At 40.0% G+C, this 25,651-nt stretch overlaps 1 protein-coding gene across 1 annotated transcript; it reads left to right on the top strand.

Annotated features, from left to right (window-relative positions):
- Nucleotides 1-214: 214 nt before the first annotated feature.
- Nucleotides 215-24,530, top strand: ATP12A (ATPase H+/K+ transporting non-gastric alpha2 subunit). Its single transcript, XM_025170767.2, has 23 exons — nucleotides 215-332; nucleotides 2,398-2,541; nucleotides 5,447-5,506; nucleotides 5,928-6,131; nucleotides 7,459-7,572; nucleotides 8,111-8,245; nucleotides 9,402-9,519; nucleotides 10,350-10,618; nucleotides 12,186-12,384; nucleotides 12,476-12,585; nucleotides 13,551-13,685; nucleotides 14,548-14,740; nucleotides 15,549-15,724; nucleotides 16,065-16,201; nucleotides 16,676-16,826; nucleotides 18,284-18,452; nucleotides 19,311-19,465; nucleotides 19,954-20,077; nucleotides 20,299-20,444; nucleotides 22,002-22,135; nucleotides 22,669-22,770; nucleotides 22,916-23,007; nucleotides 24,149-24,530. Exons 1-23 carry the CDS (start codon nucleotides 324-326, stop codon nucleotides 24,175-24,177), a joined length of 3,105 nt encoding a protein of 1,034 aa, XP_025026535.2. The 5' UTR covers nucleotides 215-323; the 3' UTR covers nucleotides 24,178-24,530.
- The last annotated feature ends 1,121 nt before the right edge of the window (nucleotides 24,531-25,651 follow it).

Here is a 25,651-nt window from a genome sequence, read left to right on the forward strand (position 1 = left end):
AGGCAAGGAGGTGTGGCTTAGCCACATTCATAAAAAGACCAGCAAGTAACAGATGCTTCCCACAGGAAGGTGAACCTGTCTCATCCAAAGGATGCCTAAATGTGAAGAGGACTCTAGCTCACATTGGCTCTCCTGCTAGGAGGTTACAAAGTCTTGAAAGCTGTTTCCTTCCAGCCCTCTTCCATTCCAACTTCTGGGGTCTGCTGACTGAGTACCACCTTTCTGGTACTTTTTATCCAAGTCCTTTTTGACTTGGTCTACTGATTTATCTGCCTCCCAGAAATTCATTGTCCTGCTTGTGCAAAGGAAGAGGAAGTCACACAATGGGAAAGGTGAGTAAATTGGGAATTTGGTAATGAAGGATCAACAGTTGGCTTCTCTTAGGTTTTGAGATGTGTGAGCTTTTGGGGAAAACTGCAACATGCAGCAAAATTTTAACCAGAGAGTTTTTGGTTAAGGAGCTTGGTTTTTAGGTAATCAGAAGACATGAAGAGAGATATGTTCTATACAAAATACTCTCCTTGTCATTTGCATTGATGCAGAATTTTAAACTTGATCATTGGGTGGGAAGAGAGGAATCTATCTGTCTGTCTGTCTCTATCATCTGTCACTCAGGATTGTCTAGGCTAAGTGACAATAGTTCTCCAAGATCTCATGCAAATGATCCTTCTCATTATCTGCAACTCAGTCCTTTTGCTGGAGATATCAGATCCTGAAACTGGAGTTTCCTCTGAATTATGGTCCACCCTTTGAATTCACTCATTTGGAAACTTTCAGTTGGTGAAGGATTCTGATAATGTCTCATTTCAGAGGCAAGGATCTTAAAATTCACTTGTCATTCTTAGCAAACTCAGCCACCCTAACAAGAAGGACACTGAGACTGCTGAAGCTGAAGGAAGCCCCTTAATATCTAAAAATGAAAAGATTCTGCAGTGTTCACAGGTTCAGGCAGCTGAGATCATGGACTCCCAGGAATTCATTGATGTTGACTGCTATGTTGCAATATACAACAGTGTTGATTGTCTATTGCTGCAGTATTTTTAGGCTTCCTGATGGTGAGATCTAAGTGCAATCTACTGATGATGGTTGTGGGTTCTCCATCTCTGGAGGCTTTTAAGAAGAGGATGGACAGCCACCTCTCATGATGGTTTAATTGGTTTTCCGGCATGTTGCAGAGGTTTGGACAAGATGATCCTTGTGGTCTCTTTCAACTCTATACTTCTAAACTTCTATGATTATAACTATTGAGTGCTACAGAAGCATGAGAAAAAACTAATACGGTCCAAGATAAAAGGGAAGAGATAAGCTAAGTATTTAACTCTAAGTATGGAGAAGAAGGTGAGGTGAGTCCAAAGTTGTGGAACAGCACTCTGGAAATTCCAAATAACAGAAGATGAGATGATACGAAAGAGAAATGGAAGCTCATAATTTAAAATATTTTTCTTTTTGTAAAAGCCTCAAACTAGCAACAATTAAACTGAGTTCTTAACAGATATTCAAGATAAATTATGGGGCTCCAGTTAGAGGGGGAAAAATGGAATATTAGGGTTACTAAAAAAACTCAAGGAGAAAAATCATTAAAAGACCTATCAGTGGTAGATAAAATAAAAATAAACAATATAGTTCAGCATGTATGATTGTTTGGAAAATGACTGATTGCTTAAAAGACTTTTAACTGCACACCATATTGCTGTGGCAAAAAAAAAAAAAAGAGAGAGAGAGTTGGGATCTGATCCTCCATTACCAAGTATGGCCATGCCTAGTATTGCAATAACATAAGTCTCAAAGAATCTGGAAAGGAATGGAGTCAGCCACTTGCTGGCTATTTAACAGAGTGGCTTGCAATTTATAGGTCAATTATGATCTAGAAAGTTATGTATATAAAAGTGGAGAAGTCCACCCCACACAGGCAGCCTGCCCTTAAAATATAAACAATTCAATAAGGAGTTCATAGAGGACATGGTTTATCTCTTCTATCCAAATTTCTGCCCCGTCTGGGGTTTCAGTTGATCTGATCCTGTTTGCAAAGAAATGCAAAACAGATATATCAGCACTCCACTATCCTATTGATCTTGTTTTTGGATTCTTTTGGCCACACCGATGCAACTGGGGTACCATGAGGGTCAAAGAGATGCACTATCTTCATTCTAATTATAAATAACTCAGAACACACTTCAAGTTAAAGTTTTGCAGACTGGTTACAAAAAAGGGTGCCCCAGTTACAGAATCCCAGCCCATTGACTGAAGGCAGCAACGAGAACATGAGCTAGAAAAGGTCAAAAGGAAAATTTTGGGGGAGGGCTTGCAAGATGTAATACTTTTAAAGGACCCATGAAAATAAATCGGTGACTTAGCTGAAACGAGCCAACCTAACTTTCCTGCCCTGTTATGTTTCAGAAAAATCCTGACATCTATTCAATAGAGATAAGTGGGACCAAGGATTTGGATGGTACATGCAAGGGAGATGAAAAAGAAGAAGATTTGAAAGGGGACAAGAAGAAAGATAAGAAGACTGAAGAACTTAAGAAAGAGCTGGACCTGGTAAGTGACTCACAGATACCAGCATACATTCTTGCTAATTCATGGTTTCACAGGGCTAAGGAGGCAGACCGAATATAAGGTCTCTTGTTTTCCTTTTTTTTTTTTTTTTTTAGGAGGCCAATTATTAATGTAAAAGTTTCAGTCTTGGAGCAGGAAATAATTTATTTCTCAAATGACTCATATCTATGACAACAAATAGTTGCGTGCCCTTACTCTCCAAATGCAGTGTTCCAAATGCAAGCTAATTGCATTTCAATTAGGCAGGCAAATATTATCATTACCCTAATTTTATTAAACCGATGCCTCCATCCACAAATCCTCAGGCTTCAATTCCAAAGCAGATCTGCTTATATACCTTCCCTGGCTCTCAACAAATTGGCCCCAAATCTATGAATGAATACAACAAGACACACAAAGAGAAGAGCCACAACCTACTTCTGGCCCATTCAAAGAAATTATGAAAACCTATGCCTTCTCTGGCCACAATATTTCTGTGGTCTATGTAAATGCCATTAACCTGAATCATCTATAGCCAGAAAACACTTTTAGATGCCTCTGCAAACAATTTGCAAGTGCAATCTTGAATTTTCTCCTTCCTTCATGCCAAGTCTTGTTTGTCAACTCCACCCAAGATTTCATCAGGAAGATTAATATCAATTGGATAGAAGCATAAGGGGGAAAAGGAGGGGGGGGGATTCTTGTTTCAACTCTTTAACACGCTACTGATTTGAGGTTGTCTTGCTTCTTGGCTGAGAGTTCCTGCTGTATCAGATTGCTTCAAATATGCATAATCTTACTGCAGCAGCCATGTTCTGCTAGAGCAAAGCAAACATTGCTCCAATAACATTATCACAAGTTTAGACCTATACAGACTCTGCAGCAATGTAAATTAGGTGCACATCTGTCCGGCTGGTGACATGATGTTGCCTTCAGTGGATTGCTCTTTTGGAGATGCTGCTGTGTACTTGGAAGTGGGTAGAACCTATCCATATTTCCATGTACATCTGATGCAACCCATAGTCTCTTAAATCACCCTCCTTCAGTGACATGCTCTCCAGATATGCAAGTGTCCTATCCGATACTCCTGGGATGATACGATTACCTAGGACAATGGAAACGAAAGTGCAATGCATCCAGAAGACATCTAGTTGGGGAATGCAGTTTTGAACTAAAAGAGACCTTGCGGTTGCAAAGGAGTTCAGGAAAAAGAATTTGAGTATGAGGAAGCTATGCTAAAAGCTGCAGGATCTCTCAGATTCCTTCCCTATCCCTATATTTGTGAGTAGGCTTTCCCCAGTTTGAAGGATCTTAGATACCTCCATGGGGCAACTTTACTTACTCTCCCTTTGTTCCCCTTCGTTCTTTGAAAAATTCAAGCTTTTCCTCCAAACTGGATGATTCTGATCCCAGCGAACACTTATTCTTAGTCCCACCTTTATTGCAACAAGCATTAAACTGCAAGTATACATCTTTTTTAAAAAATGTGTTCTTTTAATTTAGCCTAGATCAGTTTTGCTAATTTGCAGTTTCTATATATGCATTCCCTTGGTGAAAATTGCCCCCACCAGATGCAATTTGCTCCACTTCAAGAGAAAAATTACAGAGGGGTACAGTCCTCTCTTCAGGAGAGCCAGTTTGGTCTAGTGATTGGATTGGGAGGGAAGAAACTGTGAGTTCTAGTCCTGCCTTAGGCACAAAGCCAGTTGGGTGACCTTGGGTCAGTCACTTTCTCTTAGTCCCAGGAAGAAGAAGGCAAACCTCTTCTGAAAATGCTGCTAAGAAAACTGCATGGACTTGTCTCTCTAGTCAGCAAGAGTCAGGTCTGCCTCGAAGGCACTCGAATCAACAACATTTCAATATTCAGCTAGATGGCAGCACTTAGCTGACCTTGGCTGATGTAGAAAAGCTAAGCAGGATTGCATCTGGTTAGTTCTTGGATGAAGGACCCTCAGAAAATCACAGAATTGGAGGGTAGGTTGGGAAATGGGGAAAAACATATTTTGGGTGAAGACAATGGCAAACTACCATTGGTATTGTCAAGAAAACTGCAGGGATGTGTCCATGAAGCCTCCAGAAGTCAAACTTGACTAGAGAAGGAATTTATTTAGAGTGTTTATGCTCTCTAGCTGACCTTAAACTGAAATCTTTTTTAGTTTTGCTAGGTGAGACTTCTTACCTTGGAAGTGTTCGGGGTGGGCATGAACCTTTTATATGTACTTCAGTATTGAGTCATAGTTCATTCCCACATAGAAGTCACAAATGGAGTGGTTTAAAAAAGATCTCTTAATCCGGTGCAGTGCAATGATGTGTAAAGCTAGTCAGGAGATTTAGCTGGTTCTCTAAGGATATCTGAATCTCACCTGATCATTTCCAAGAAAAGTTTGCACAAGCAACCATTTAGGATTCTTGAGTTATCATCTCAGCCGAGCTAATCCTTGGCCTCGATCTACTCAAGACCCACCAGGACTGTTAAGCTAGACTGTTTTGTCCTTATATCTGGTTCTGCTTTCGGCTGGTGCTTTATATTTACCTGGGTCAAAAATCTCAAAGAAAAGAAGGAAGTATATTTTCCATTTTAAGCAAGAAGCCATTGCTAAATTTTGCCCAGAGCAGAATTCTGGATAAATGAAAGGTTAACATTTGTGAATAACCATAGCAGGATTTTTCAATAAGTTAAAGAATTTTAATAAGATAGAGTAGATTAACACATCTGGGGAGAGCTGTAATCAGCAGGTGGTCCATACCAAGGTGTGACAAGGGAGACTATTCAAGTATTTTATACATGCATACGTTGTGTTTTTGATGAGCATGGGGTCAGTTAGGACTGGAGAAGCACATTATCCTAGTAAAACAAACATAAATAAATAAAATGCCTTGATCATCTGTCTTTTTCTTACCGTTTCAGGATGATCATAAACTCAGCATTCAAGAACTAGAAGAAAAATATGGCACAAGCATCATTAAAGTAAGTAAACACTGGCCAGAGAAAGTTCAAAAATGTTATGGCTAGGTAGTGCAATGCTATTAAAATCTATTTAGTTCAGTGGGTCACTAAAAATAGAATTTGTGCTCTTGTCCTTGAAGTAATGTTCTTTAAATGTTTGTTGCACTTGTAATCCGTAATTGCCTGTTCTTAGGTTTCAGGGCCATCCATGTGTGCTGTGCAAGTGTGTGTTTGTGTAAATGAATCTAATCTGTATAGACAAGCACAAGACATATACACACAAATTAGCCATCAGTTCAATGTTAAATTGCATTAACTATTATCCCCCAATTTACTGTTTTGTCAACATTCCACGGTTCTTCAGTGTCAGATTTGCTTTGTAAGATGGATGTTCTAAGATTGCTGAGCTATTAGTTTTCACTCTATCTTTTGTCTGCTAAAGGGTCATACAAGTGCAAGAGCAGCAGAGATCCTGGCTCGTGATGGTCCCAATGCTCTCACTCCTCCCAAATCAACCCCAGAAATCATCAAGTTCCTCAAGCAGATGATAGGAGGGTTCTCGATCCTCTTGTGGGTCGGGGCCATCCTCTGCTGGATTGCTTTTGGGATTCAATATTCTCAGAAAGTGGCTTCATCATTTGACAATGTAAGTTCCAGGCTGGGTTTATGGTGGTTTCTCTCTTTCCCACAAGCGTCTTCCCCAATCATATAACATTTTTATTGTGACCTCCATGTTTCCCATGATTATTCCACCCAGGGATGAAATATCTCTTCCTGCATAGAGAAAGAAAAGTAACACTGTGCTATCTTTATTGAATATTGAATTGTTGAATAAAATTGTTACAATTCCAACATATTTTCTATTTCTGTACTCAAACATTTATGAGTATTAAAACTACCCCACGAAGATCTTGGGTAAGAGTGCAAAAGAGGCTCCCCAACAGCAATTTTGGGGGGCTACCAGAGCTCCTAACAAGTGAGCAGGGTCATTAAAACTAGGCTCTTTTTCCCCCCCCATTTTTTGTTATGTTCATGGATCAGGATATAGGATGAAAAACGCCCATATTTTCAAGACAAAATAGATGTGGAGCTACAGCACAAGATAAAGCAAGAACAAGTGACCTTGACTGTAGATGGCCAATAGCATAGTGTTTTTTAGAGACCTTTATTTGTTGTTCTTGCAACATAAAGTAGTAAGGCCCTCTTCAATCCAGCGTGGTTCCTGGTAATATGAACATGTCCATTCATTCATTCATTCATTCATTCATTCATTCATTCATTCATTCATTCATTCATTCATTCATGCAACAGTACATGAGAAGTTTGCTGTTGTTTTCCTCTGAGATGTTTTATCACCTTCTCAGTCTAGCCTACAACCTGGTGTCCCGTCCAAATATCAACCAGGTTCAACCTGCTTAGGTTTGCAAGATCAGGCAAGGTCTCCTAAATGCTGCCACCCAGCTGAGCCCTTCTTGGACATCAATCAGCTAAAACAAAGTGTAGATAAAATTAAGGAACAATGAGTTCTTGATGGAGATCTCCAGAGTAATTGGGGTAAAAGTGCACATGTTTTTGGAAGTAGGTGGGTTTGAGTGATGCTGAAGTTTAAGATATTGTTTCACCCCTTAACACACCTGAACTCTCCCAACAATTGGGTTCCTGGTTCACTGCCTTCTGGAAAATAGCCCCTGGCATGCCTCACAAGGTCTGGTGTGACCCTCAAGCTGACGGAAGTTACATTTCTTGGCTGAAGATCATCAGCAAAGTTCTATGTTTCCATCACACTGAATTTCTTTTTGATTTAAATGACCATGATTCATAATCCCCTGGACAACTAATTTCCTATGTATGCACACATTGGAACCTGTCACATCACCTTCATTTCCTTGTTATTTATTTTTCTCATGGCTTTTTAAGTGTCTTGTAAAAGGTTGGTTTTGTTTCTATCTCACCTGGATAATCTTCCTTTTCAGCTGTACCTGGGTGTGGTCCTTGCATTGGTTGTAATTCTTACCGGGATGTTTGCTTATTATCAAGAAGCTAAGAGCACAAACATAATGGCCAGCTTCAGCAAAATGATCCCACAGGTGAATTTCCAATACCGATTAGTCTACTAATGCATCTAAGAAGAGGTATTTACAGATTTTTTTCCCCTAGAGTGAGTAGAGGAAGTGAGACTGGTCTAAGAGTCAATACGATTGAAAGAGGAGTTATCATTCTGCTCCCACTATATATCAGGTTCCCATATCTTCCCAAGAATAGAGCTTACCCCTGACATCTGGAGAGCAACATAGAGTGTTGTAATGTTAATGAACATGGAAACTGTAGACAAAATTGTTTCCAGTTCCATAAAAATATGAGAATAGTCCTGTTGGCTCACACCAAGGCCTATCTAGTCCAGCATTCTGTTCTCACAGTGACCAAGCAGGAGGTGGAGACATACCCATTTTCCCATTGTTATTGCCTGCAAGATGTTTGGAGGCAGGCTACCCCAACCCTAGAGGTAAATTTGAGATATCAGGTCTGATAGCTCTTGACAAACCTGTCTTCCACGAATTGTTCCAAATACATTATAATTATTAGGTCAATTATCCAACTAGAGCATCTCTGTGTTTTTCTCACCAGCAAGCCCTTGTCCTCAGAGATGCAGAGAAAAAAGAAATTCCAGCTGACCAACTAGTGGTGGGTGACATTGTCGAAATCAAAGGTGGAGACAGAATACCAGCTGACATCCGCCTAATCAAGAGTCAGGGTTGTAAGGTAAGTTTATAAACAGAGTGGAAAAGGAAGGGGAGATCCATCAGAATTTAGCATCTTTCTGCTGATCAGGAACAAGAAGTGGTGGGATTTTGCATCAGAAGAAAAAGCGTATTCAATAGCAACCCCCCCCACCCCCAAATCTTAGAATAGACGTTCTTTCAAATTTTACAAGAAAAGTTTTTTTTTCTTCTTTTTACAAGAAAAGTCTTCCCATAGGAATTATTACCTTGTTGTGGCACTAATTCACTACCATGTGGGTGGAAGTCACTCCTTCCCTAAAGTGTTTGTTGCAGTTGCTTAAGACTGAGATGACATTAGTATAAACTGAGCTCAGCTTTGGATTCGTTTACATGATCAAATGATTTTAGATGAAGTGAGTTAAAAATGAGTACCAGGTAGTAAAGAAAGAGAGATTCTTTGCTGCTGTCCCATTTTGCAGAAAATACCAAAACGTCTGAGAAGGGCATATATTTATTTTTTTTAAAAAATAATTAAGCTAAGTTGAGGCTGTTGAGTGAAAATATAAGAGTCATTAAGTAAGAATGAAGATATTCTTCATCAGAAACAAACAACCCAACATCCATCTCAAATATATATATATATATATATATATATATATATATATATATATATATATATTGTGGTGGTCCCAGTGGTGGTAGGAGCACTTGGGGGCGTGACTCCTAAGCTGGGAGAGGGGCTCCAACAGATCCCAAGAACAACATCAGAGCTCTCTGTCCAGAAGAGTGCAGTGCTGGGAACAGCTGAGATACTGAACAGAACCTTCAAACTCCCAGGCCTCTGATAGAGGACCTGAGATTGAAGAAGACACATAACACCCATAGGGGTGAGAGGGGATATACATATATAAACATGAAGGATATTCTCCCTTAAGACATTTCTGTTCTTTATTGCAACAGATCTAACTTGCCTCCAACAGAGAATTCTGCTGTGTACTCACTGGTTCATCTGACCCATCATTCTTTGAATCCTGGGAATTGTAGTTCCCAGATAGATAATTATCCCAGTGGTATTTTTGCTCTTTTTAGCTAAGCTCTACCATAAAGAGGACAATTAAGACATTTCTGTGTAGTACCTCACAACAGTTGAGCATCTAGAAAGCTCACGCAATCTCATGTTGGTCTTTGATTGACAGGTGGACAACTCTTCTCTCACTGGAGAGTCAGAACCTCAGTCTCGCTCTTGTGAATTTACTCATGAAAATCCACTGGAGACTAAAAACATTGGTTTCTATTCCACAACTTGCTTGGAAGGTATGTGTGTCAGAGGAGTGAGGAGGGGATGGGACTTGTACCGGCTCAGGACATTTTGCTCCCTAACATTGTGTCTCTGTTGTATAACTCAAAGAACGTTCTTTGTGAATCCATTTAGTTATTTTGGCCTGCAAGGCAGAAAAAAATCCCACAAGACCCCTTCTTCAGGAAACAGAATGACCAATAAAATCCAAAGAATGGTAAAAAGGCAATAAAAATACAATAATACAAAGTAAATAACCATGTCCTCCCTTTCCATAACACCCAAGACCTGCTGCCTGAGGCCTGTTGCTTCACATCTTCCTCCTGTTAGAGCTAGTTCAAGTTCCACGCCACGACAGTCTCAGGTGGGGCAACGGTTACCCCAACTGAACTTCTTATTTTGTGCCCATGTAAAATTGCAGCCTCCTCAAATATGAGAAAGCTTATGTTTTGTGATGCTACATATATTTTTTTTTCTATATTTGGAGCTGAACCTAGTGAGTTTTAAGGCTGGGCTTCCCTCCCTTAATCGTTATTACCAACGATGTTTGAACAAAAGGCATGTCAGAGTCCAAGCCATTGATTTTGAATCAATTGCACATGATCACAACCTTTTGCGGTGAGAAAGAATACAGGTGAAAAGATGAAGCTGATCTTTGACCCCAAATCCTCTGGAAAATAGGGATCGTTTTGATCCGAAGTCCAAGAGGTGGTTTATACTTGTATGCATGCACGAATATGTGGAAGAAGCATCAGGAAAAGGCAGGGTCACGTGAAAAGAGCTTGAATGGAAGGAACATTCAGTTCATCAAAGAATAGTCTTCTTGCTAATCCATCCTTTCTCTTAGGCACTGCTACTGGGATTGTAATCAACACGGGTGACAACACAATAATTGGGCGGATCGCCTCTCTGGCATCTGGAGTGGGGAATGAGAAGACCCCCATTGCTCTTGAGATAGAACACTTTGTCCACATTGTGGCTGGTGTGGCTATTTCCATTGGAGTGCTTTTCTTCATCATTGCTGTCTCAATGCATTACCATGTCCTGGATTCTGTCATCTTCCTCATTGGCATCATTGTGGCCAATGTGCCTGAGGGATTGCTAGCCACAGTTACGGTGAGTATGAGTTGTTCCCTTGCACCATCAGTAGTTCTACAGAATTCTGGGTATACAGATGAAACAGCTTGTGCCAATGTGTTCTACTGGACACAGGAGGATTGAACCTATATGGGAAGGCTTCTAAGAATGCTGGGCTGGAGTCTTCCCCAAAGGTGGCTCCCCTTGCAATGAAGCTTCTGCTCTTCTGCTGTATCTTCATGGTATTGTAACCTCTGTTAAGGTGTGGTGGACTTTTAGAATGTTCTCAATTCATGCAAAGGTACTGGCACATTGTTGATTTTCTTGTATAGTTTTTTTCCAGTCATTCTGCAGTTTGTGCTGGTAGGAGCACCTGACTAGGAAGTAAGTGGAATCAGCTCGAGTTAGTACTCAGAAGTAGGACCTCCCAGTAGACTAAACCGGGAAGGTGAAGAACCTTCCTTGAAGCAGACCGTGAGAAACCATTTCTGTAGGGCTGCAAAGAAAACTCCATGTCATGAAGTCAGATGCTAAGATAACAGAACCTTGACTGATCTTGAAAAGCTGAGCAGAGATGGAACTGGATCATATTTTTATGGGGGAGCACTATAGGCTACACTGGGAAGTCAAATTACATTCCTTGAGAAGCCTCTAAGGGTTTAGCCTAGTTGTTCAGATTAACCTTTGGGTTATCTCAAAAACTAAGCAAGGCTGGAAAAGGTTAGTAATTAGATGGGCCATAGACTATTTTGGAAAATTAAAAAGTCCTGAAAGAAGGAAATAGCAGACCACTTCCTAACTCTAATTCTAACCCGGATTTGAAAGAAAGGAAGAGCCCCATGGAAGGAGTTCCATCAGGACATCTTCCCTTGAGACTTCAGTAAAGATGGGAAGCGCAGCTTAGATGGTTGGAAAGAGAATTGTACAAAGAAGGACAGAATATCATATGCAAATGTACAAAAACATACAGAACTGTACTCAGCCATCTCTATCTAGGTTAATTGCCAAGACTTACTGTAGCACTCCACCCATGAGAATTTCACTAATATTTCTTTCTTTTTTTAGGGAAGTGGGAAGAAGCAGTCCTTTCTTCCCCCCACCAGCTCACTGACAAAAATAATGTAGAGGAAAATGTCAGCCTAGCACTACCTTTTATTTCAAGCACTTTAAAGGATGCATCAAACAATTTTTAAAACCCCCATGACCTCTGAATCTTGATTATAGCTCCGTTCCTTGTTTGAAAGTTGAAAAAGCCAAGTTACATTTTTTTCCTGTCAAAAGGATTGGTTAATTTATTGCATTCTCTGATTCTGCTTCCTATATCTGCCTTTCTCTGAACTCTGAAACTGAGTTTCAGGTGCTACTCTTGAGGCATTTCTTGATTTTTGTATTATATTCTCTAAAGGAGAGAGTATAATATAAATATTCTAGAAAGCCAATATGGCTGAAAGCTGCCCAGGGCCATATGCAAGTGGGCCATCATAGAACTGAAATGATAAATGAACTAAATAAATAAGGATCATGGATGGAGTGGTGGGAAAACTGCTATCTTTGCTTACAGAGATCTGCTTAAACAACATGATTTTTCCACCCCCTTCATTGACAGGTAAGCTTGTCCTTGACTGCAAAGAGAATGGCCAAAAAGAACTGCCTGGTGAAGAACCTGGAAGCCGTGGAGACACTGGGATCAACTTCCGTCATCTGCTCTGACAAGACAGGAACGCTGACACAGAACCGAATGACTGTAGCTCACCTATGGTTTGACAATGAAATCTACTCAGCAGACACCAGTGAAGATCAGTCAAGTAAATAACCAGCCTAGGGCTAGGGGAGGAGAGCAATTAACAAGGGCCTTGTTATCCATCAGAGAATAACTGTTCCTACTTTCTTTTTCAGCCCAGTCTTTTGACCAAACTTCAGGCACATGGACTGCATTATCAAAAATTGTATCCCTTTGTAACCGGGCAGAATTCAGGCCAGGCCAAGAAAACGAACCCATCATGAAGGTACGAATTACTTAATGCGTTGTGATGGAAGGCATGAGCGAGGAGGATCGTGGCACGGGGATCCAAGGTCATAGGGAGGGGGAGAGACATTCCAAGCATCTCCTCAGCCCTCAGCCGGAGTGTGTGAAAGTGAAGAGAAGGAGACTGGCACCTCCCTAAGGAGTTCAGGGTGTTTAGTTGCTGTCATTGGGGGTTAGAGTTAGTCTGGTGAGATTCTGTCTAATAGGTGTAAGCTAATAAAGTAACTGAGCTGTTCCCGGATTGTCTTGCTGAGCTTCTTGGGCTGAACCTGACATGCGTGCTGTTTCGGATTTCTGAATTTGATCTGGAAACAGAAAGTTCATTTTGCAACATCTAAGGTATGAGTAGGCAGCCTTGGAGTTCCACATATTGATGAATGACAGTTCTCAGTAACTCCTTGCCAGTAGTTAGGAATGATGGGATTTGTAGTTCATCAAGTGTTTGGAAGGACAGTACTTCCCCACTTCTGAGTGAATGCTTTTCTTTGTGAAAATGTTCCATTGAAAGATCTGTCGGTGTTATGCCAAACACAGTTTGGTTCAAATATATCATGTTTTCTCACTTTCTATCCCAAAATTCCAGCATATTACAAGTGGGCTAAAAGCATTTTCCCCCTCTTAAAATCAGTAACATATGTGTTGAAGGGGAAATTGAAACTGTGGGTCATGTATTTGACTATATTGAGAGACTATGTAGAAATGTTTACGAGCCACATCACTTTTAGTGTGGAGGGTTGCTTTTTGCAATATTTATGTAAGCAAGTAAGTCCCTGAAGTAAGTCATTATTGTTCATCTTATAAAAAATGATGGTACTTTTCTTCTATAGTGGAGGATAAAATTAGAGGTACAAGATATAACGAAGGGAGTGGCTAATGTAACAAAAAGTGTACATAATGGTTCTGGGATGTAAGACTTTTACTGAAACCAATTTTCAAAATTTCCAGAGAATTGTAGTAGGAGATGCCTCAGAAACAGCTCTGCTGAAGTTCTCAGAAGTTGTTTTAGGCGATGTGATGGACATCAGGAAGAGAAACCGAAAAGTGACTGAAATCCCCTTTAATTCCACAAACAAGTTTCAGGTAACATTTCATTTTCTGGGTTGTCCTGTGAACTAAAAAAGTGCACGACAATTGGGTGAAAAATAGACCATCTTGAAGACAACGGGTCATATTTCAGCAGTGGTAATATATAACTCCCTTCACAGTATTGAAAAGGTTTATTAGACTCTAGAAAGAGTCTTCCCCAAACCAGGAACCACCAAATGAAGTTCAACTCCTGTTTGCTGGAGGTTGACTCTTTTACTACTTAATTAGTTGGACCCTTGGGAATTAGGAATTGAAATCTAGCCATAGGAAGCAGGAAATGGCAAAGTACTTCACAAAATCTTGCCAAGAAAACTGTAGGGACTAGTCCTGGTAGTCATCAGTCAAGACTGACTTGTATCAGTATGTGTGTGTGTGTGTGTGTCTGTGTGTGTATACACACACACACACACACACAAGCAAAGGTGTTTTGCTTTGAACTGAGGAGACGCAGATTCACGTCCACCTTCTGCCTTAAAAAAATATTGGCCCAAACAACTTCACAGGTTTGTTGTGGGGACAAAATGAAGGGAGATCTGTATGTAAGCGGCCTTAAGCTGCTAAACAAAAGATGGTTTATAAATCTTATAACTAAAAAGAAATCAATACTATGTCGTGTGATTTTGAAGAGAAACATGGTCAAACAGATTGGGAGTCAACATGGTAGCTACAATTCAAATTTTCATTTACACTGGAATTTCACTAAATCAGAACTAGCTTTTTTCCTCTCAAGCCCAACCACTTCTTTTCCTGGTCCCACTGAGTTGTGGGACTATGGTCCCAGACCTGGTGTGGCCCACACATTATAAAAATATATGTGTGATCAGGAGTGCATTTCAGCAGTTGCTTCTGATTTCAGCTCTCCATCCATGAAACTGAAGATCCTAATGATAAACGTTTCCTGCTGGTGATGAAAGGTGCTCCTGAAAGGATTTTGGAGAGATGCACAACCATGATGGTTAATGGAAAAGAGGAGCCTCTGGATGAGGAGAAAGCAGAAGCATTCCAAACAGCATATTTGGCCCTAGGCGGTATGGGAGAAAGAGTACTTGGTAAGTACAAGGAGCATGCCAACTTCAACTGTAGCCCTGGAAGGAGGAAACATCATTATCCAAGAGCATCTTCACCAACCTGGTGTCCTCCAGACATCAGAATTCCCAGAATATTAGCTATGTCTCCAGTAAAGTGATTAGCATGCTATCCTAGCTTTGGCCCCAGCATCCAATCTTCCATGATACATTAAAGGAACCCCTCCCCAAACTGCCCTGAATCATTAGACTATCAAATCTTGCACATTTCAGACATCTCCTGCTCAGAACATGGAAGACCTCACCATTCATGTGAAATTTCTGCAAACAAATGTACAGTTGCTGTTGAGGGATGGCCAACCAGGGATGATCTGTTGCCAGCCCTGCTCTAGAGAAACAGTCATAACCTTTATTTGGCAATACTGTTGGGTGGTATTTATTTATAAGAATGTGCTAAACCAAGGAGAGGAAAGCAAATACATAAGCTTACTTACTAATTGGCCACCCACTTACTTCTTTTTAAGATACAAGCCTTGAGTTTCTTAAGTTGCTTCTATAAATTGATTCCATTTGGTAGTTTTTACTGTGTATTATTCACATAACTGCTCTGTTAGCTATTATCTTGGACTCATTTAACAAGATAATGCGTTATATGAAAGATTAAATTCAACTTAGATATTATTAACTGCAGGTTAAAGAAAGCTGGCAAGGATCACAAATACCTTAGTAGGATATTTGATCCATACAACGTGATGGTTATTACAGCATTATTTTCTTCTCCTTTTTTCCTCTATTAAAATGGTTTGCTTTGTGGTTTGTTGCTTAAATCTAGGCTTCTGTCATCTGTATCTGCCAGAAGAGGAATTTCCAGAGAACTATTCATTCAATACTGATTCCATGAACTTTCCTACCACCGATCTTTGTTTTGTGGGACTTATGTCGATGATTGATCCCCCTCGATCCACTGTCCCAGATGCTGTCATGAAATGCCGTAGTGCTGGGATCAAGGTAGGTTTTCCCCAAAGTAACAAAGGACAGCTGGATTTCCAAAACTTCAGAGCAATAATTCCTGAGAACAAAACAAGTTCCAAAAGAAACACAATTTCAAAACCCAACAATCCCAACAATTCATTCATTCTTAAATATTATGCTAATATAAAAGGACAATTCATTGCAGATCTTTCATACACAAGTGTCTCTCCTATTTCATTCAGAAGTTTTGTCTCTGAAAAGGAACTTGATACCCAAAGTCATGACTTATAGCAAACAGTCTAGTTTGGTGGACCTGTGAAATATCCAGGACAGGCAAATATTTGACTGAGCTTTTCACCATTAATCCTTTTTGTAGGTAATAATGGTCACAGGTGACCACCCTATTACAGCCAAAGCCATTGCTAAAAGTGTGGGGATCATTTCAGCTACCAGTGAGACGGTGGAAGACATTGCTAAGCGCCTCAATATTCCAGTTGAACAGGTGAACAAACGGTAAGGATGGTACAGAAATGGATGGGAGAAGGTAACCCTTCTTCTAAGGGATTGTAATGGTCTGTGGGAATGACCTTGGGAGACAGGAGGAAGGACTGCAGGATAGACAGTGGTCAGATAAGAGGCAGTTGAGTCTGCAGAAGGAATGGGGAAATGGCAAATGTCTCAGAAGGAACCTCCCTAGTTTCTTGGACTGTAGAGATGAGGGGGGAGAGATGTACTTTCAGACTTGCAAGATTGTTGTCAGCCTTGCGAGGTTGTCCAGACAAGAAGCACACCCAGAAGTACTATCTCTAACCTTATTGTAAGGTTACATTAACAGAATCTTGCTTACAAATAACACTAAGCCATGGTTTGCAAACTGTGATGGCTGGGTTCACATAGTATTCCAAGACAAAACCTAAATAAGCCACATTGTTGTTTACCTCAGCATGCTGACCATTAAATGATTTATCCTTATATCTGGCTTTGCAGAGATGCCAAAGCAGCTGTTATTAATGGCATGGAACTGAAGGATATGACTGCAGAGCAGCTGGATGACATCCTAATCCACCATTCAGAGATTGTTTTTGCTCGCACTTCACCCCAGCAGAAGCTGATCATAGTGGAGGGCTGTCAAAGACAGGTAAGGAGGGACTGGAGAAAAGAAGAACATCTGTTCTGGGGAGTAGCAGATTGCATCACTGTGGACATTTTTCAGTGGAGGACTTTGAAACCAAAGGCAACAAAATATAATATGCGATAAACCGTGCTTCATCTATGCTGGTTTGTTCAGTGAGCCTCACTTAGTTTTGCTCCATGACTTCTTGTTTTAAAAAATCCACCCTTCTTATTTCGCTACTGGACTAACTACTTCCAAAGTAGTATTTAGTTCTGGCAAAGTCAGAGTCTGTTGTACACATTTTATTTGTATTTAGTAGCTATATCCTCTAAACTGCTGGGCATCATGTAATTTATGGCAGTCTCAATGTAATGAATCCTTCCAGAATGAGATACTCAGCATTTGCTTTCATCTAGGATTTCTCTCTACTTCAGCTCACAATACTCTTAATATTCTTCCTCTGCAACCTACTTCCATATGTAATGGGTAGTTACATGGGTTACCCTGGCTGGATATGGGTTTGTCCTTTAACTTCATACTAGCAAGAAACAAATGTCTATCTAACATTTTCTGATCACATTCGGGAACTGAAAGCAAAGAGGCCTCCTTGATACCTCCAAACCTGAATTATCCAGTTCTTTCTTTATCTGAAATTACAGGTGCCATAAACTTTGGGTTGACTGGTTAATGAAATGTTATGTAAACAGAACTTGGCTATCTGAACAAATCGGTTGTCCCGGAGGCTCTTCGAGCAAAATGCATGTGCTTTTCTCTCTCTTATTCTGCACAAATCAAGCCCAGAAGAAAATGACAAAAAACAAATTGTGTTATTTTCCACTTGCAAAAAACAAAGCAAGAACTGAAGTTTAGCTCCATTCCAGAAAGTAAAACCACTTCCTTCAGGCAGGAGTAAGAGTCAATTGTGGGGCAAGGTTAAAAATTCTTATGTAACCAATTTGAAAGGTTAGTAGAGTTGATGCAATGGCTTTGCTTTCCAAACTGCCTCTGCAGGATCAGCCATCAATCAGTTTTGAAAGAGCAGAATTTATTTATTTATTTGTTCCAATTCTATGTAACACTGAAATTATATATTAAAAAATGAAAACAGATCAACAGGGGGAAAAAGTTTGAAAAAATTATATTGTAAACAAAATAAGTCCCAAGAAAATGATCTGATTTTTTTGAAAGCATTCTTCCTTATCCTTGGATTAGAGGAAAAAAATCTAGTTCAAATGTTGACCCCCAGCACATACCAACAACCCATTGCAGAAGATTAGACCTAGATTTCTCCTTCTAGGATTGTATTAATAATTCTTCTGGCCATCCCCGTACCAGACAAGTTCAGTTTTTGATAGTGTAATTGCTCTTCATAATATTTACCCACAGATCTCAAATTACAAATGCCAACATAACAGGATTCAAGCAAGGGAAGGATCTGGAACATAGTGTATATCATAGTCTTCAATCTTTGTGTTCTCCAGGAAGCAGTAGTTGCTGTGACTGGTGATGGAGTCAATGATTCACCCGCTTTGAAGAAAGCAGATATAGGAATTGCAATGGGTATTGCTGGCTCTGATGCAGCAAAGAATTCAGCTGATATGGTCCTGCTGGATGATAATTTTGCATCCATTGTTACTGGAGTAGAAGAAGGTAAGATGGGCAATCCATGATTTGAACCTTGGCCATGTATTGTAATCAATTTCTATATATTTAAAGACGAAGATAAAGAAAGAAAGAAAGAAAGAAAGAAAGAAAGAAAGAAAGAAAGAAAGAAAGAAAGAGAAAGAAAGAAAGAAAGAAAGAAAGAAAGAAAGAAAGAAAGAAAGAAAGAAAGAAAGAAAGAAAGAAAGAAAGGACCCATATTGCAATCAATTTGTATACATTTAAAAAGAAAGACTTCACAGGTAAAGCTGGACGAATCACTTAATTCAGATATATTTGAGGGCAGGCTGGACATATCTAGATAAGATTTCATATCCAAATGTGTATAAACAATTTCATACCCATCATTGCAACAATTTGATAAGCAACATCCTATATCCAGGCCTATTGGTTTTTAACTTGTCTAATGCATCAACCATGTCCAAACTGACCTCAGTTTATCTCACATTTATGGTCTGTTACTTAACTATATTATAGTATATCTACATATAATAGAAGTAGACATTGCAGGATTTGCTCACATTTTGAGGCATTCAATTAGCTGTTCTATGTGAAATGAGTGGGATATTGAAAACATGACCTCTGTAATGGATGTCTGAAGAGGTCTATCTCTGTTGCAGTTTCAAAGGGTAGTAGATATTGAAAATGCTAAATGACAGAGCCATGGAAATATTGTTGAAAAGCTGATTTTTCAGTGCAAATAATGACCCTCAAAGAACTTAAGCCTGCTTTTGTCTTCTGGCAGACACATCCACCAACAGTGTTCAGATTAAACTGATAAACGATTTGCAGATTTCAGAAGGTGGCATGCCAACTATCAATGATCTTTCTGTCTCTCTCCTATAGGCCGCCTGATCTTTGACAACCTGAAGAAGACTATTGCCTACACATTGACCAAAAACATAGCCGAGCTATGTCCTTTCCTAATTTATATCATCGCCAGCATCCCTCTACCCATTGGCACCATCACCATCCTCTTTATTGACCTTGGCACAGACATTGTGAGTTCTTGACTTCTGAAAGACAAAGCTTCCTCTTCCTCATATACATACTCACCAAACCTTTGCAGGACTTTGGCATCACCAGACTGAAAATCAAACTCACTGCTATCTTCCCCTGTTTCTTGCTGATACTTAAAAAAAAAAAAAAATAGGAAGAGGGATTCCAGAAAAGTAATTAAAGAAGTTTAACTGGCCATGTCAATACATTTAAGACCCTCTGAGATCAAAGGGACTTACTCTCAGCTATATGTTTACCAGATTACAGCTTAATCCTAAACCATCTTTCCCAGGTTTGGCCAAAGAGAAATCTTCCTGCTGCAGTGCCAGTACATCTAAGGGCATTATGTTGGAGAAGGTTAGGGTAGACCTTCTTGGCATGACTTTCTTTTTTTGTGCAATGAACACAGAAGATAAACAAATCAATAAAATGTATGAGTGGTACTAACAACCTGTTGATAGGAAACTTATCCTTTTCTTCCCCCTTACAGATTCCTTCTGTTGCACTGGCCTATGAAAAAGCTGAAAGTGATATCATGAAGAGGAAGCCAAGGCACAAAAAAAGAGACCGACTGGTCAACCAGGAGCTCGCAGTCTATTCCTACTTGCAAATTGGTACGGTGGGGAAATCCATACCACGGAGATATGATTAGGTGCTTGGGTGGGTCTTTGTGGCTGAACACAGAGAATATCTCTCATCTTTAATGAACAACTCCAGGATCCTACTAACTGAGATGCAACCATCTCCAGAGCAAACCATCTGGTAGACAATCTGCCATTCTTTTTTCATCAGCTTTCTTCTCTTGTAAAAGCTGTTCCTCTTTTCTCTCTTGCAGGCCTTCTCCAAACAATCGGTGCCTTTCTGACCTATTTCACTGTTTATGCTCAGCAAGGCTGGCTCCCTCACACTCTTCTCCACATCCGAATTCCATGGGAAGAGGAATATTTGGCTGACTTGCAGGACAGCTATGGACAAGAATGGGTAGAGTGTTTAGAATCACTTGCATTGAAAGCCCCAGTTATTCTGAGCAAAAGACGAGCACCAGCTCAGTAGAACAGAGATTTCAGTTAATCTTGTCCCACCTTAGGCACAAAGCCAGCTGGTGACCTTGGGCCAGTCACTCTTTCTCAGCCCTAGGAAGGAGGCAAGGGCAAACCACTTCTGAAAATGCCAAGAAAACAGCAAGGACTAGCCCAGGCAGTTGCCAGGAGTCAACATTGACTTAAAGCCCGCCCCCCCCCCGCCATTGTATATAGGTATTACAAGGGTGATAACTTGTTCAGTGCTAAATTCATTAAAAGACAGTAACTGTGTTAAAAAACAAAACAAAACTCTAGTCTCCTTGAAGTTGACTTTTGGTCACTGTACAGTTTTCTTTGCTAGAGTCTGAAAATATTTAACATTGCTTTCTTTTAAGATAGCTTTTTTGACTTCCCAGCTAGCCTAGAGCCTTGAGACTTCCTGGTAGTCTCTCACCCAAATGCTAACCAGGTCCAACCCTGCTTGGCCAAACGTATCTCTATAACCGAGCAACATGAAAAACACTGTGCTTGCTTATGTAAAACCTATCGGCTCCATCCATTATATTATACCAGTTTAGAGTTAAATAACATTAGTCACAAATCTACACCAGGCATGCAATGACATTGTGTGCAAAATTCTGTCAAGTTGACCCCTCTAAAGCAGATTATCTACTAGAAGGCTCTTGCAATGTCTCTTCTCAGCACATTTTGGAAGCAGCTTTGTGTGTTGTCACATTGTCACACATCCCCTCCCCCATGAAATGTGATTTCTGCTTCCTTCAGCACCCACTGGCAAACCTGTATCACATCCTTTTCCAGTTGGCGGCATGTCTGTGTATGTAGTAACTAATGTTGAGAGACCAAGCTGGCACAGTAATCTGAAGCCCAGTTCTACATGTTTCATTTCTTAGTACAACAGCTCATAGGATCAGGTTTCAGATTAGAAGTGTTAGCTATGCATTGTTAAGCATAATCACAGAAATGCCATTCTTATAAAGTCTAGTGACATAGGATATATTAGGTAGACGATCTAAAAATGGTTCCAGATCAGTGATTCACTTTACAGGAATCTCCCTAATCCAGTTACTGAGATAGTTTGGGTGCAACTCTTGAGGTCAACCACCAAATTCCAGGAAGGCTCAAATGGACTGCTTCACTTTGTGGCAGCCACCAGCTTAGAGGACACATTACAAAGCCACCATACATCATTGATAAATAAAAATAGCAACATCCTTGATTTTTCTCGCATCAGAGGCAATGGACACCACCACACCCATATATATACTCTACATATTATACAAAAATAACAGTCCTGTATTATTTTACATTGCAGTGTCTTCTGTACTGCAGCATCGTATATTTTAAGATGATGCATACAAGCTCAACCACCTGCTAGGCCACTGGCCACAGTTAGCAAGAATTGTTCTGTTTGCTAGACCACATTTTACTGTGGAAGCCTGTCTTAAATTCAGCCATTTGACATGACTATCTTTTCTTTATGCCTGACGTTCTGCAGACCTTTGAGCAACGGAGATACTTGCAGTTCACTGGCTACACAGCCTTTTTTGTCAGCATCACCATTCAACAAGTGGCAGACTTAATCATCAGGAAGACAAGACGGAACTCCATTTTCCAGCAAGGACTTTTCAGGTTGGTGTTTCTTCCAGGAGAAGTGCATTTCCAAGGACCAGAACAAGCTGCTCACTCCTCCGTCTTTGCTTGGTTGCTGCTGAGAAGGCCACCATTGGAAAAGCAAAGACGCAAATAAAATCACAAGGTTGTCCAAATAACGTTGCTTCTTTTTTCAAAGTGAGGAGCTAAAACTTGGGCTCAGTAAATCATAAGGAGATGCAGGGCTAACATCACTGCCCGTTACTGAACAATAAGATTCAGGTTTGGATTCAGGAGCACCTTAAGAATGTGATCCTGAATTACTAGGAATACAGATTCATAAAATCAAAACTGAGGAACTTTGGGGCCTAGAAGGGAATGTATGTGCATACAGAGATAAACCATATCAAGCATGTCAAGCATAGATTTTGTAATCTCTTCCTGCTGACCACTACATATGTGTGTATAATGACATACACATGTGAACCTTCTAGTGATACTATTGTTGGCTTTCCATGTGCATACATCATAAATAATGAGGGACCCTTGGCTGTATTTTGTTTTTTTCACAGGAACAAAGTAATCTGGATTGGTATATTTTCCCAGTTAGGGATAGCTTTGATTCTCTGTTATGGCCTTGGAAGTGTCAACGCCTTGAATTTCACACCTCTCCGGTAAGTTAGCTTCTTGTGGTTGGCGTAATTGTAGTGTAATGTCACCACTGCCTTCCCAAGCTTGTGTCCATGAGATGTATTGGACTTTAATTCCCATAATTCCCACCCAGCAGAAATCCTTGATACGTAACCTTCTCTTTTCTAGGGTTCAGTATTGGTTCATCTCTGTGCCTTATGCCATCTTGATATGGGTCTATGATGAAATGCGCAAGCTGTTCATCAGACGATATCCAGGAAGTAAGTGGTATAGTGTTTTATGCACAAATTAAATTTCCACACCTATTTCCATCCAAGCTAACCTTACTGCATCTGCAATTTCAATTAAATGCTCATTATCACAGGTAATATTGTACTTGCCAAAAAAGATATAAGAGGTTCCTCCAGGTCAAGAATTTTTTCTTGGCACTGGGAATCGCAACCAGTAGTCTTGGCTACACTTCACTTTCTAATAAAGAGTTCATTGATTTGGAAAGAATGCAAAGCTAGCCCAAGGCTTTAAGTTAGCCAGTTATAGACTTAGAGCCCTTGTCATTTCAACAGAATTTAAAACTGTACATTTCTGGTTGTCCTGAGCTGATAGCCTAACTGGATAGTCCTGTCCAGGCTCCAAGACTGATGTCACAGCTGTTTTTACTGGCTTTCTCTAATCCTACCTGAATACAAAAATTTGGATAGGAAAACACGTTTTGCCTAAGATCACCAAGTTTGGCAAAGCTCATTGAGGTCATCAAAGGTCACCTGTTCAAAGCAGTGATTTAAATGAAAACTTCCCAGCCAGATAGCTGACAAGCTTTTGACTAAACACAATCAATCAAGAGATGCTGAACATCTCCTTGAGTCACTGTCAAACCACTCTAAATCTGGAACCTGCTAAAGATCACAGTGGGCCTTTAGCTGAATATGCAGGTGGTCAAAAGTAGCACAAAGGGGTCAAACAAAGAAATGGATGTGGCCAGGCCAAAAGCTAGGTTAGATTGGACTTAAACTAATTGATGGAAGACATTAAACTCAGTGCCTCCTCCTGCTGCATGAAACATGACAATTTTATTGCACCTTTGGGAAGGGGGGCTCTCATTGAAAGCCATCGGGGCTACACACAGTCTTAGGACCTGAGCTTTACTCCTCTCTCAAAACTTTGGACCCCTTTGCAGTGTCTTATGTTCTGGAACAATAGCAGATGTGCCCTTTTTAATCCTTGAAGGCAGATGCATCCAGGAAATTTAGCTTCAGTGTCTATGTGCATCTGTGAAGAAGAGAGAGAGGAGATACCCTTATGGACCAAGGGGATTTGATTAGTAGCATTCATTGTGCCAGCCAACCCTCTTTTTATTAGAAAATGTTTATTTCTTCCTGACCATTTTTTCCCCTTTGGCTACAGGCTGGTGGGATAAAAACATGTATTACTGAGAGTGACGGACAGGACAATTCAGTTGCCTTTTTTGGCAGCTGCCTGAAAGTTGTGCTTGTGCAATATCAGTGCTCAGCAGATCTTCTCCCTGGAAGAAAAGGAAGGAAGAAGGACCAATGGACCCGAAATTCAACTGTACTGTAAAAGAATTAACCTGGGATTACCAACTTGAATATTGTGTATTTTTATTGCCTGATCTTTTAGTGTTGAATGTGTACAAAGTCTGAAATCTCTTGTATATAGAGCGAAAGAAGCCCAATGTTTGTTGTTCCAGTGACAGCAATGGAAGACCCCAACTTGCACTAGGTTTCTTCAAAGTTGTATTTTTGTTGTTCAGAATGACAGTGACATCTGTGGCAATCCAACTGGAAGCTAGCAGGTGTTGATCACATTGTGTTGCCATGGATCGCAGTGTATAAATATAATTTGTTAATAAAAGTCTTTTTACAGAAAGTCTCTGTTTTGTCATACCCGTTTCCTAACAGTTGGCAGATGCTGGTACAAAGTTGAAGCTCAACAAAGTTAATTGGTTCCATGGAAGAGTCAGGTGGCTGCTTTGGACCAACAATGTAATGTGGGTGATGCAAGTCCAACTTATTTGAAGGGCACCAGGTGGAGCAAATGGCTGCAAGGAGTCATTCTTATTATTTATTCCCCCCCCCTTCCTCCTTTAACCAAACATCATATCTATTATCATTATTTCGAAGTGAAAGATAACTCAAATTAAAAACCTATGAGGCTTTATGCGTGTCCATACATAATATGTACTCTGTGTGTGTGTGTTAGCATGCACGTTTGCACTAGGTGGAAGTGAATGGGTTTGTACAACAGGCTAATGTATGACTTATTTTAAACATGGCTAGTTAAACAAGCTATAGCATTCTGACTCATAAACTGTGTTTTACAAACCATGATGACAGGGTTCACACATGACATTAAACCATAATATAGTTTATTTGGGGTTTATCAGAATGCATAAGCTTAACTTTCATCAATCTGAAACCTACATACCTGTGCAATTACAGTGATGCTGAAAATTCATTTTCATATACAGTATCTTGTAGCTCTGCAACATGAAGCAAACGAATTGGTAATTTGTATTTATTTTAACATATTTACCAATTTCTTTTCTACCTGAATTTTGCATGTAAAAAATGAAATATCACATCCAAGTTAACTTCTCCAGTATAGTGGGTTCTGCCCTCTGCTTCTTGAAAGTGTGTTTACATCTTGTGGCAGATCTTACCAATCACTAAAGGATGCATTTGAGAAGTGAGAGTTTTTCTACATTTAGCACTGTCATAAAAAGAAGTGCTAAAATCTTTGTTCAAATGACTCACCAAGAGAAAGTCAGATTTCCTGTGCAGCTGCAGAGAACTGCTCTCCCTGCCAAGACTGTAATCCTAGCCAACTACCTATGGTCAAAAACACCGGTTTTAATTACTGAATGGTAAATACATCTTGGTATGAATT

This window comes from Python bivittatus, unplaced genomic scaffold (assembly GCF_059951505.1).
Source record: "Python bivittatus isolate LINGU-HERP-01145 unplaced genomic scaffold, Pbiv_v1 ctg000320_np1212, whole genome shotgun sequence".
Classification (NCBI taxonomy): domain Eukaryota; kingdom Metazoa; phylum Chordata; class Lepidosauria; order Squamata; family Pythonidae; genus Python; species Python bivittatus.

Bases quoted from the DNA above. Each gene is read 5' to 3' on its own strand.
- ATP12A (XM_025170767.2), top strand. The intron at 20,445-22,001 runs GTAGAGTGTTTA...GACGTTCTGCAG, and splicing joins ACAGCTATGGACAAGAATGG to ACCTTTGAGCAACGGAGATA. The intron at 23,008-24,148 runs GTAAGTGGTATA...CTTTGGCTACAG, and splicing joins CATCAGACGATATCCAGGAA to GCTGGTGGGATAAAAACATG.